The sequence below is a fragment of the Sesamum indicum genome, linkage group LG9 (assembly GCF_000512975.1).
Source record: "Sesamum indicum cultivar Zhongzhi No. 13 linkage group LG9, S_indicum_v1.0, whole genome shotgun sequence".
NCBI classification, from domain to species: Eukaryota; Viridiplantae; Streptophyta; class Magnoliopsida; order Lamiales; family Pedaliaceae; genus Sesamum; species Sesamum indicum.
Window position 1 is genome coordinate 8,093,429 of NC_026153.1, and position 14,095 is coordinate 8,107,523.

At 32.1% G+C, this 14,095-nt stretch overlaps 1 protein-coding gene across 3 annotated transcripts in view; it reads left to right on the forward strand.

Moving 5' to 3' along the window:
• The window catches only part of LOC105171094 (aldehyde dehydrogenase family 3 member F1-like), a 25,391-nt gene continuing 16,738 nt past the window's right edge, over positions 5,443-14,095 (forward strand). The window contains exons 1-3 of one of the 3 annotated variants that reach the window (XM_020696592.1): positions 5,452-5,817; positions 6,481-6,549; positions 13,558-13,560. In XM_020696592.1, coding sequence (XP_020552251.1) covers positions 5,641-5,817; positions 6,481-6,549; positions 13,558-13,560 — 249 coding nt within the window. In that variant the 5' untranslated portion in view covers positions 5,452-5,640. Of the gene's footprint in view, positions 5,818-6,480; positions 6,550-13,557; positions 13,561-14,095 lie in introns of all 3 variants that reach the window. The other 2 variants (XM_020696591.1, XM_020696593.1) reach the window with 2 other exon arrangements.

Consider the following 14,095-nt stretch of genomic DNA (forward strand, 5'->3'; position numbering starts at 1 on the left):
AAAAGGACTATATGGGTAATGGAATTCGGGGAAAGCTGCATAGGACATAACCCCAACTTATTTAAGATCGCGGCCACCGGGGGAGCCAGAGGGAATCTCAACCCGGCATCGAGGTGTTTGATAGAAAAAGCAGTGAACCCCTCGGGAGGATGATGCATACGGTCGAAGGTGGCGGGGATCAGGATGTCAAAATCGGAGGGGATGTGATACTTTTCTCTAATCTTATCTACAGGAACCCTAACTGTACTGACCACAGCCTCCCAAGGGTTTTTGGCGAGCCGATCCTGGAACTTAGCAAGGACCAAAGGTCCGGCCTGTTTATCCTTAAGTTTGGTGGCCGGAAACTTTTTATTCCTCTTGGGAGAGGTGGAATACGACCCATGCGAAGACCTAGAGGCAGACCTAGACCCGGACCCTGAGGACGAACCAGAACCAGACTCGGAAGAGGACCCAGAAGCAGATTCAGAACGAGATGAAGATGACCCTGATCTAGATCGTGGCTTAGGGCCAGATCGCGACCCAGAATTCGAGCTAGAGCTGGAAGGCATCGTACCTTAAAGCAGGATGACTCTGGAAGCCGCAGATCGAATACGAACTCGTGGTTGTGAGCCTTGGTCGCTGGAAGTCTTTGCGTGAGGTGGACCGAGAAGTCAAATGAGGGGGTATTTATAGGAGACCCACTCTGGAACGACGCGCCCGGATGAACCGAGGGGATCTTGCCACGTGTACGCAATCAACGGACGCGACGGTTCGACTTCCTCAAAGGCAACGAACTTGCACTTTGAAAAAGTGGGGGAGTAATGATAGGTATATGTATAATCCCCCCGCAAAAAGACTGAAAAGCCCTTCATTAAGGGTAGGATGGTCATTTCCGCGACCGGATCCGCGTACTTCGCAACGGGCGGGTCGCACAGGACCCGACCCGGGTCGTAGGAGGTGACAGAAGACCCGGACAATGACGCCCATCCGATTAGAATGGGATCAATGAGGCCACGCCACGTGGCCCAGTACTTGCCGTACAACTGTGTACTATAAATAGACCCCGATACGCCATAAATGAGGTAACTGCTATACATTTATTGAGATCGAACTTTGAGATAGAATACATTTCTCTCGATCAACCTAACTTGAGCGTCGGAGGGTCATTGTCGGGGACATACCCGACGAGCTCACGGTTCTTGTTTTATTCTCAGGGGATCCAAAACCTGTTCCGGAAGAGTTAGTCGAACAGCGGTGAGGCCGTCTCAGGAGATCGAATAATTCGACCCGGATCACGCCTATTTCCATATTCTGGCAGGTTCCTCAGCACTTCATCATAGGTTGTGCAGAAGTTTTCACAAACATTGGACAAATGGAATTCTTCTACTTTATGCCAAATTTCATAGACATTCTCTCTATTTTTTATAAAATTACAGGTACAGCTCTTTTAGGAGTGTTAGTGCAATATACTTCATGAGATGTTTATGTAAAATTTCGTCATTGAATAAAAAATAGATTCGTAATTACGATTACAATATTAATAGTTACATTTGTAATCCTGGGATGAACAACAAATATTTGTGCAATTAGATGTATCTTGGAGGATGCATATGTAATTTTCTCAAAATGTGAACATTGGTACGTTGAATATAACTGGCAACATCATAAGTCTTAAATTGTAGTTATTCATAATATGGAAAACAATTATTAATATTGTGTATGTTGTCCTCTATTATTGTTGTGGCTGAGGAGAAGAGTCATGGTCCATTCCTACTTTGACTTTTCTTGTGCCAAGTGAAATTGTTACTTGTTAGTGAAAGGAGAACTGAAATGGACAGGCGAAGAATCCAAAGTAATACGGAATGCGATTTTTAATTGAGTTCCTCATTTTGAATTCTTGTTCACTGAAACTTTGATTTATTATTTTTTTTTTTGTTTTGGGAAATTATATTTCCAATTTGTTAATTTTACTCACTATTAATTTTAATTCTATAAATATGTCATTTATTAATTTAGTTCTTTAATTTACAAAGATGATGAAATTAATCCTCTGCTCTTTATCAATTTAGTCTTTTAATTTACGAAGATGATGAAATTAAAGCCTCTGGTGGTTGGGAAGTTGAATTTTTTTCGAAAAGGACAAAATGCATAAAACCCCCCTGTGTTTTAGAAAGTATGCAAAAAAACATCCTCCTATTTTCAGAATAGGCTAAAACCCCCTCTCCTGTTTTGTTTTAGTCAGCAAAAAACCCCATTTTGTTATCAACTAAAGGAAAGTGGAGGAGACACGCGTCTATTGCGTTTGATAGTCATTTTCTGCGGCTTAGATTCATATTTAATGACATTTTGGACAATACCCCTCGATGGGTCTATATAACATACGAAGGGCTTTTTGACTTGTTTTGTGTGTTTATTTTGTAATTTCTCACCTTAAAAAATAAATTAAATTTTGTCATATTAAACTTAAATTGAAATATTAAATTAAATTATATTTAAATTTAAATAATTTTATAATTGTTAATTATTAAATCTAACTATTATTTTTAATTAATTAAAATATATATTTAATTACAATAATTATTATTATAATTATTATTAATTAGTCAAAATATTTAATCATTATAATTATTTAAACAATTCTTAATTAACTAAAATATATTTTAATTAATATAACTAAAAATAATTAAAAATTAAAAAAAAAAAGAAAAAACCGTGATTTTCGCTCCTTTTTGCCAGAAATTTAGAAATAAGTTTCCGGTGCCGTCCGGACGAATTTTCGATGGCCAATAGTACCATTCCAATCCTCTCTTCAAGACGAACATTTTCATACATTCAATTTAAGTTTTCGTCAATCATAGAGAGTGGATCAAGTCACGACCTCTAAATATGTTTGCCGTCGATTCGTCTCCGTCCGGTCGAATCTTGTTCTCAAACTACCACCATCAGACTCGTCTCTTCAAGATGATTCTAACGAGACCGACCTCACTCAATTTGATAAAAAATTTACAAAGATACGAAGATTTTAATAATTTTAGCCGCCGGCGACGAGGGCCGCCGGCGAGGGGAAGGGGGGGACGCGGGGGGGGTGGGGGTGGGGGGGGGGGTGGGAGTGGGGGGCTATGGTGGGTAGGGTGGGTAGTTAGTTTGTTTTTTTAAATATATAATAATAATATATTTTTAAAATTTTAAATTATTTATATATAATATAAGATAAATAATTTGTTGAATCTAGACCTTTTAGTTTTTTAAAATCTAACGGTTGAGATTAATTGAATAGATCTAACGATCAGTATTTGATCAAAGAAGATCCAACGGTCATTAATATAAGAAATAATATATAATAAGTAAGGATATAACGGTCATGTTTTAAAAAATTAACACCGGTAGTTGTATTTAATGGAGATGGGGCGATTGAGCTGAGTTTTACAAAATAAAGGGGGGCTTTTAGCCTTAACAAAAGGGTTTATTTTGCAAACTTTTTAAAACACAAGGGGTTTTATGCATTTTGTCTTTCCGAAAAATACGACATGACAGCCATATTGGATATATTTTGAATATTTAATCCTATATGGTACAAAAAATTACTTGGCAGCCACGAGCTCAATTCTCTCTGTTCATCAACTTGCGATCTATTTTTTTTTATATATATACTTATATTTATAAAATTTTTATATATTTAATTTCATAATACTTTATCAATTTTATACTCAAAATTGACCATATATTATAATTATTAATCAATATCATATAGTTTATTTTGGATAATAATAAATTGTGGTGCTTTTATTTATACATTTAATCTTTATACAAAAATAAATTTAATTAACAACTTAGTAGATTATAATATTTTTTATAATTAAAAATATTATTTAATATGACACATATAAACTTTATGTTATATTTTAATATATACTTATATTGTGTTATACTTTTTATAAATTGACAAGTAATTCACTTATGATATTTTTATCTATTTCTGATCTTATATTTTATTAAGATACATATTATGTATTATGCAATCTGTTTTATTACTTATAAATTTATATCGAAATTTAGTGATTCCTATGAATTCATCTAAAAATAATGATAATGATAGTAACAGTGATGGTTGAACAATTTTAATTATTATTTTATTATATATAATGAGATCAAAAAGTTTAATCAACACTTATGATATCTTAAAATTCAAAATCCTAATTCATACCAAATTTAAATATATATATATATATGACTGTGGCCATTAGATCATATCAGACGGAATGATTTAAAATCACGTGGCCTGATTCAACATACACCATTTTGAATGATTACTCTTATGTTTCGAGTACGATATCTCGACATCCGTATATTCACTAAGTTTAAAACTTTACCAAATGTATTTTTTTGTAAGTTTTATCATATCTAACGGTCTGATCTGAATTTTGATGGCCCGATTAACCTATGTTGTTCAACAGTGTAAGATAATAGTTACATCAATGTTATACTAAGATTTATAAATATATAAATTTTGTAAATTGTGAACATATATTAATTTCAACTATATCTATGTAAAAATTTTATAATTTGATCTCATGATTTAAAATAATAATAATAATAATAGTAATAATAATTATAATAATAGTAATACAAAAAGTTAAAAATAAAAAACCCATCACTTTCTCTCTCTTGTTCTCTCTTAGAACCTAAATCCAAACTCACGGCAACAAGGACGTTAGGTCGGCAATGAAGACGGCGACGAGCACGACAACGAGTACGACTTCCATCTTTCTCCTCTCATTTCTTCCCCAAACCCATCTCTTAGAACCCTAGCCCCAAACTCACGGCAACAAGGACGGTAAATCGGCAACGAGGACGGCGACGAGTATGGCTTCCATGTAATCTTTATTTCTCTATTGCATTTTACTTATTCTTCTTTTTCTTGGGTTTGGGTGTGTTTTCAGTAGACAATAATTTGTTTAATTCTTGTTGTTGTTGTTGTTATTTGCTTTTGTAAGAGTTGTATGGAAGACCATTATCGATTAGCAAAATTTCTGAAAAATTTTGTTTGAAATGGTGTAAAATTCCTTTCCTTCCCGCCTCCATTCTGCTGCAATTTTTGGAACAAATTCGCGAGCTCGAGCTCGACTCGTTGCCAGCCCTAAAGAATTGGTTGGTTGCTAAAATAGCTATTCTATTTCGGACACTACTTTTGTGAATATGCAATAATTTCGGGAGCTGTAATTCACACTCTATATATATATATATATATATATATTTTCAAATAATCCAAACAGGATCTAACATTGAGATCATCATGGAAAACAAGTTAATAGCATTGAAGGGGAGAGAAACCCTTTACTCATTTACGGCATTCTCTAGAAATTTTCAACCTACAGGTAGGGCTGCTTCCCGAGTTTCATCACAATCCAGCATTTATGTCACTTTGAAGTTTTAACCCGAGCTTTAGCTTAAATTAGGCCGCGTGAAAGTTATGCTGCCTGAAGATGGGGAAGAAGTAGATGGCAGTTGGCGAGCTGGGCCCGTCTTTAATTCGTGGGCTGACGACTGATGGGTGAGCAGCTTGCATTCAATGCTGGATCAAGTAACATCAATGCCTATTAATATGTTAGCAAGACAATTATTGCATATAAAGAGTTGAAACGACTGTCGGAGGGTTTAGAGATGGAGGGATTGGAGGGGCTGAGGCGAACTTTCAGAAGCGGGAGAACCAGAGGAGTTGATTGGAGGAAAGCCCAACTTCTAGCCCTTGTTAAATATTTAGCAGAAAACGAAGCCCAGATTCTTGAAGCCTTGGAACAGGATCTTGGGAAACACCCTGTTGAAGCTTACCGCGATGAGGTCTTTTGTTTGTTTGTTTGTAGTTCCTTCAGATTTCTGTGTGTGTGTGTGTGTGTGTGTGTGGTTTGTGGTTGATATAAATGCTGGAAATTCTGTTAAATATCAAAAGGGGCTTTAGCAGAAGTTTGGGATTCGATGGTTTCCTTAATGCGAAGCAGAGATTGATATTGGGGATTACTTTGTGTCAATGCAGTTTCTCGTTTTTTGTTTTATCTTTCTATAGTATAAAAGGCAGTCATTTTTGGTCTTTATGGTTTGTGTTTTGCAGAAAATGAAATCAGTCCATTGGTCATTTGTCCAATTGCGCAATCATATGGTTATTTGTTAGATTGTATCTTAAGAAGGCTGTGCTTTTTGCCTATAATTTGTCCTAAACTGTGAAGGATTGCATGAACTTTTGTGCTTATTCTTTAGATTGTGCGTAAAGAAGGTGTCCTCTTTGCCTATAATTTTGATTACTTGTCCTAAACTGAAAAGGGTTGTAGTAAATTTTGTGGTTATTTGTAAATCTTGTCTGTTTATTGAGAATTAGCATACTTTAATAATGCAATAATTCAATCCCTGAAGCAGGAAAATTGAAAGAAACCAGTAACTTTTGTCATCTACTGCTGGCTCAGTGTCGAATCTTTTTTTCTTTTCCCACCCCCTGATCTCACATTGCAGATTGGATTGGTGAAAAAATCAGCAGAACACTCTTTGCTGAACATCAAGAAATGGATGGCGCCGAAAAAGGTACTACTTTTTTATCAAATGGAATTTCATCAGTTTCCGTTTCTCATAGGGATAGTGCAAGAGCATGAGATAAGTCTCATAGAAAAGTCCTTTGGATTCTTCACGTGGCAATTTCAGTACTCCTTTCACTAACAAGTAACAATTTCACAGAAGAAAAGTCCTTTCACTAACAAGTAATAATTTCACTTGGCAGAAGAAAAGTCCTTTCACTAACAAGTAACAATTTCACTTGGCAGAAGAAAAGTCAAAGTAGGAATGGACAATGACTTTTCTCCTCAGTCACAACAATAATAGAGGACAACATACACAATATTAATAATTGTTTTCCATATTATGAATAACTACAATTTAAGACTTATGATGTTACCAGTGTTCACATTTTGGAAAAATTACATATGCATCCTTCAAGATACATTTAATTGCACAAATATTTGTCGCTCGTAGCAGGACTACAAAATGTAACTGTTGATGTCGTACTCGTAATTACAAATACACTTTCTATTCAATGACAAAATTTTACATAAACATCTCCCTCAAGAGGTGTACCTGTAATTTTATAAAAAATAAAGAGAATGCCTGTGAAATTTGGCATAAGGAGAGTGCCGGTGTAATTTACTTAAGTTCAAGTATGATTGTAATTAATAAATATTTTTGTCATGTAGCCCTAATTGTAACCAAAATATTTATCACGATCTTTAACTATAAGTCACCGTGTGTAGTATCTACAAGACCATATCAAAGAACCATTTCTTAATTAATAGAAACTCAAAATTAATACATAATATGATATTATTTTCGTTTATTATATAGGTTTGAATCTATATATATATATATATATTAAACGGAATATAAATACAATAGATTTGAAATAAAAGGAAAGGAAAACATCATAATCTAATTAATAACGTACCATGTCTTACGTCTAATTATGGTAAGGTATACAAAATCTTCTCGAATTAAATAAGGATTTCTTTCAATTATTGACTCTGTTTTCATGGTTGACTCCCATTACAAACTATAGATCAGACAAAATATGTGGCAAGATAATTACGTTTATACTTTTTGACCTATGATTTATTTATACAAATAATTTCTATTCTTTTCATAATTATAAAAATTACCCCTAACAAATAAAAAAATAAGGGTATTTTGTGTAACTACACCTACAACCTCAAATGATATGTTTATAATTTTGGGAAAAATGAGGAGTATTTGTATATTTGAATCTAAGCACAAGAGGTGCCAGCATAATTTATCCTATTAACTAATAGGAAAAAATGTAATTTAGCCCATATGATATGAGAAATATGCAAAAAGAACTCAATGTAGAAAATAAAATAGCAGATTACCTCCTTCTATGCAATATTAATTAAGAGTTAAATGCAATTTACCCCTGTAATATGAACAAATAAACCCTTGTAAATTGCATATTATAGGGATAAAATGCATTTAACCCTTAATTAATATCCATCCATATATATATATATGGGGTGAATAGCAATTTACTCCCCTGTGATATTGAAAATAATCATATTACCTCCTTATGAAAAAAAATATAGCGATTTACCCCCCTATACTTTTTTAAATGAAGCAATTTACCTCCTTATATATGAAGGTAAATTACTTCATTTTGAAAAATATAGGGAGGTATATTGTTGTATTTTAAAAAATACAATGAGGTAAATCGCTATTTGTTTTTGCATAAGGGGGTAATTTGCTCATTTGTGATATTACAACGAGGTTGATTGCATTTTTCCCTATATATATGTATTTATACGGGAGTGATGAGATGTTGGAGTCGAAAGGCTTATTTGTTGAACACAGATTAGCTGTCTTTCTTGTCCTTACAAACTGAAAGATTTGTTGAAAGTGAAAATGCATTGCTTTAAGGTTACCAATTCTACACATCCATCTCTATATAAATTTGCTTTCTTTTTATTCCTATTAATATAATAATGTGATATGCGTTTTAATTATTTTTTTATGTATTCATTTGATTTTTTTTTACTTAGTTTGTGGTTAAATTTTTAAATTCTTTCTTTTTATTTTATTTATTTATTTTACTGAGATTCAAAGATAATGAAATGCTTTTGGTATTTTACAGAGATTCAAAGATAATGAAATGTGTTTTCTATGTATTTGCTTTTTTTAGTTTTGATAATTCCCTAAGTAAATATTAGATTGGAATTAACGGAGTAATTAAGACAAGGGATTTTTGGTTTTTGTGAATTAATTTTTGCACTCAATTATATATAAAAATAAAATATTAAAGTTGTAATGCTTAATTTATATTGATTAATGTATTTTTGAGTAAAGGTAAATTAAGGTGTGAGTGCATAGATCGAGTGTTATAATGGAAGTGATGGGGAATGGGGATATGTACACGAAAGATGGGACGTTGGACTTCCGCAACAATCCCGCAAACAAGAACAAAACTGGAGCCTGGAAGGCCTCCCCCTTTATTCTTGGTATTCTACTCATCATCATATTCGAGAGTTTTTGAACTATCTAAAAGAGAACGAGATTCTCTCTCATTGGACTCCTATTAGAACACCATAGTTGAACGGCGTTTCTATAAGGAGAAACCAATATGATGAGCTTCATTGAGTTGTATCTATCCTTTTGGGGTTACGCACTTGAAACGAGTGCCAAGTTATTGAAAATGGCACCATCTAAGATTGTGACCAAGATACCATATGAGATATGGTATGACAAGCCTGCTTCCTATAAATACCTTAGGATATGAGAATGTCCCGCGTATGTTAAGAGACTAATAGGAGACAAATTGGATTCGAGATCTAGTCTGTAGAGGTTCATCGGATATCCAAAGGAAACTACAGGACAATTATTTTTATGATCCCTCAAAACAAAAGGTGTTTGTTTTGAGAAATGCAGTGTTCCTGAAAAAAAAAAATATTATTGAATACCCAACGTGAGGAGTTGCTTCTTGAGGAGTCAAGTGAAGCAAGGCCTGAGGTAGCAGTAGCGTCATCTTCTGTACTTGTGGTTCCCAAAGAAGATACTCCAATTCTTTGAAAGTCGACTAGAGTATCTCAGCCGCTGGAGAGATATGGTTTACTGGTGACTGGTTAATTGGATAATGATCCAAAAATTTGCAAAGAAGCAATGTCTGACATTAATTCTAGAAAGTGGCTTGAGGCCATGATATCCGAGATAGACTCCATCATTTCCAATAAAGGATGGACCTTGATAGAACCGCTTAAGAGCTTCAAGCCCATTGAGTGTAAATGGGTTTACATGTGAAAACTTGGAGCTGATGGGGAGGTGACTACCTTCAAGGCCAGGCTAGTGGCGAAGGGTTATACTAAGAGGCCTCGTGTGGACTTTGAGGAAACTTTTTCACCTATAGTAATGGCCAAGTCTATTCGAATTTTACTTTCCATATCTCCATATTATGACTATGAGATATGGCAGATGTATGTGAAAATAGCGTTCCTTAACTGTTTCATTGAGGAACAAATGTATATGGATCAGCCGGTGGGTTTCATATCCATAGGAGAAGAGCATAATGTTTGACGTCTCCATTAGGTCCATTTATGGATTGAAACTAGGGATAACAATTTAACCCGAAACGGCCCCCTAATGGGGGGGTTTTGGGTCTAAATATGATTCTCAGGGCGGGTCGTGGGCCTAAAGATTTAAGACCCGCCCAAGTCCAGGACGGGTCTATTTTGTAGTTGACGGGGTGGGTCCTGAATCTACCCAAATCCATTTCATACCCGTCCCATTGCCATCCCTAAATATTAACTCTTCTATAGTTTGTATTTTTATAAACAGTAAATGGCCTAAAAAATGTAAAGCTTATAAAAAACGTATTTCTTTAAAAATATTTGTTAGATTTTATATTCTATAGTTTATGTAAAATTTCTTATATATTGTTAACAACTTATATCAGTAGTTTTAATGGTAGTAATTCGAAATCTTTAAGTGGGTTCAAATCTTTCTTGTAATTATATTATTTTATTTAAAATAAAATCATTCAATGTTTAATCTCTTTTCTACATACGTGGACAAGTTAGTTTTGATCTAATTTGTCATTTACATTTATCTATAAATATAGTTAACAGTTAATTACATTAACTTTCATTAATTATTTCTTCTCATCATTAATTCTTTTTTGTTTAGTCCATCCATTTATGTTAAATTCTTAACTTTTTTTACTATAAATTACTTTTTATTTTTAAATATTTACAATTTCTTTCAAATTTTACATCAATTAGTTTATATAATTGAAGTAATTTTATATAAAAATATTTCACAACTTTTAAAACTAAATTTTGTCCTGATATCAATTGATAGATACCCTATAATATTTTTATCTATCTTCTTGAAAAGTTCTCTTTAATTAAAAAAAATATAATTATTTTTTTCCTATCCTTTGAGTTATTCTTTTTATCCTTTTTTCACTTTATTATATTTATGACTATTTCATCATGTTTTATTTTATTTTGTTTTTTTATGTACATACACACTTATTATTGATTTTGTTTCAGAGGTCCTATAATAAAAACTATAGTGTTTAATAATTAATTATAAATAAAATATTATTCTTAAATTAATAAATTTACAAATTCGTTAAATCATAAAACTTACATTTATCTATTCAAATGTTATTGATTCGATTAAACGTTGGATTCATTTAAATTAATAATTTTCTTGGTTGAAGTGATAATCATATAAACATAATTAAGTTGATATTTATAATTTAATATAACTGACGATAATATATACTACATCTACATCTACATCTACACAATCTACATTTGTGTTATAGCACAAATATATACTATCAACTTAATTATGTTTATATGATTCATTTGTGTTCTTGTTTGCGGGATTGTTGTGGAAGTCCAACGTCCCTTCTTTGGTGTACTTATCTTCATTCCCCATCACTTCCATCATAACACCCGATCTTTGCACTCACACCTCAATTTACCTTTATCCAAAAATACATCAATCAATATAAATTAAGCATTACAACTTTAATATTTTATTTTTATAAACCTCACTATCTTGCCACATATTTTGTCTGATCTATAGTTTGTAATGGGAGTCAACCATGAAAACAGAGTCAATAATTGAAAGAAATCCTTATTTAATTCGAGAAGATTTTGTATACCCTACCATAATTAGACGTAAGACATGGTACGTTATTAATTAGATTATGATGTTTTCCTTTCCTTTTATTTCAAATCTATTGTATTTATATCCCGTTTAATATATATATGTATATATATAGATTCAAACCTATATAATAAATGAAAATAATATCATATTATATGTATTAATTTTGAGTTTCTATAAATTAAGAAATGGTTCTTTGATATGGTCTTGTAGATACTACACATGGTGACTTATAGTTAAAGATCGTGATAAATATTTTGGTTACAATTAGGACCACATGACAAAAATATTTATTAATTACAATTATACTTGAACTTAAGTAAATTACACCGACACTCTCCTTTAGATTATGCCAAATTTCACAGGCATTTTCTTTATTTTTTATAAAATTACAGGTACACCTCTTGAGGGAGATGTTTATGTAAAATTTTGTCATTGAATAGAAAGTGTATTTGTAATTACGAGTACGATATTAACAGTTACATTTTGTAGTCCTGCGACGAGCGACAAATATTTGTGCAATTAAATGTATCTTGGAGGATGCATATGTAATTTTCCCAAAATGTGAACACTGCTACAATGAATATAACTGGCAACATCATAATTCTTAAATTATAGTTATTCATAATATGGAAAACAATTATTAATATTGTGTATGTTGTCCTCTATTATTGTTGTGGTGAGGAAAAGAGTCATTGTCCATTCCTACTTTGACTTTTTCTTCTGCCAAGTGAAATTGTTACTTGTTAGTGAAAGAATTTTTTTTCTGCCAAGTGAAATTGTAACTTGTTAGTGAAAGTACTTTTCTTCTGCCAAGTGAAATTGTTACTTGTTAGTGAAAGTACTTTTCTTCTGCCAAGTGAAATTGTTACTTATTAGTGAAAGGACTTTTCTTCTGCCAAGTGCAATTGTTACTTGTTTGTGAAAGGATTTTTCTTCTGACAAGTGAAATTGTTACTTGTTAGTGAAAGTACTTTTCTTCTCCCAAGTGAAATTGTTACTTGTTAGTGAAAGGACTTTTCTTCTGCCAAGTGCAATTGTTACTTGTTTGTGAAAGTACTTTTCTTCTGCCAAGTGCAATTGTTACTTGTTAGTAAAAGTACTTTTCTTCTGCCAAGTGAAATTATTACTTGTTAGTGAAAGTACTTTTCTTCTGCCAAGTGAAATTGTTAGTGAAAGTACTTTTCTTCTGCCAAGTGAAATTGTTACTTGTTAGTGAAATGAGCACTGAAATGGACACGTGAAGAATCCAAAGTAATACAGAATGTGATTTTTTATTGAGTTCCCCATTTTGAATTCCTGTTCACTGAAGCTTTGATTTATTATTTTTATTTTGTTTTGGGAAATTATTATTTCCAGTTTGTTAATTTTACTCATTATTAATTTTAATTCTATAAATATGTTATTTATTAATTTAGCTCTTTAATTTACAAAGATGATGAAATTAATCCTCTCCTCTTTATCAATTTAGTCTTTTAATTTACGAACATGATGAAATTAAACCCTCTGCTGGTTGGGAAATATTGGATATATTTTAAATTTTTAATCCTATATGGTACAAGAAATTACTTGTGAGGTGGCAATGTGACATGGTACATTTGCAGTTGTACGGTGACAGATTTTTTGCTTGAAATTATTTAAGTCATATTATTAATTTTAATTTTATATTATCAAAAAAAATATTTCTTTATTTTTTGGAGAAAACCTAAACTAAAAAAATGCTCTTTTATTCCGAATACACCAGAAAAATAAATTTAAAGGATATTTGTAATTAAATAAGGCTAGCAAACGAGTCGAACCGACTCGCGAGCCATCTCGAGCTTAAAGGATGGTGGGATAATTATCTATCTCAACAAGATAAAGATAGTATTATCAATACTGTTAAACAAGAAAATAATAATTTAGTTGAAAATGCAGTTTATACACTTGCTGTTAATATTATTGAACACTTTACAGGAAGATTTAGTGATAATAGTGATACTATTAGAACTTTACTACAAAATCTAAGGTGTAAAACACTTTCAGACTTCAGATGGTATAAAGATACTTTCTTAAGTACAGTAATGGAATTACCAGAATGTAATAATATACACTGGAAATCAAAATTTATTGATGGTCTACCTAGTCTATTTGCTGAAAGGATTAGGAAAAAATTAAGAAAAGACCAGATTAATATTCCATATGAAAGTTATACTTACGGATCTCTAATAGATACTTGTATACAAGAAGGATTAGCTTTGTGTAATGAAATAAAGCTTAGTCAACAAATTAAAAAACAAAACCTTGATGAAAGGAAACAATTAGGACAATTTTGTCAACAATTTGGTTTAGAAAATCCTACTACTAGTAAGGACCATAAAATTAATAAGTCTTTCAAAACATAACATAGAAAATATTCTCA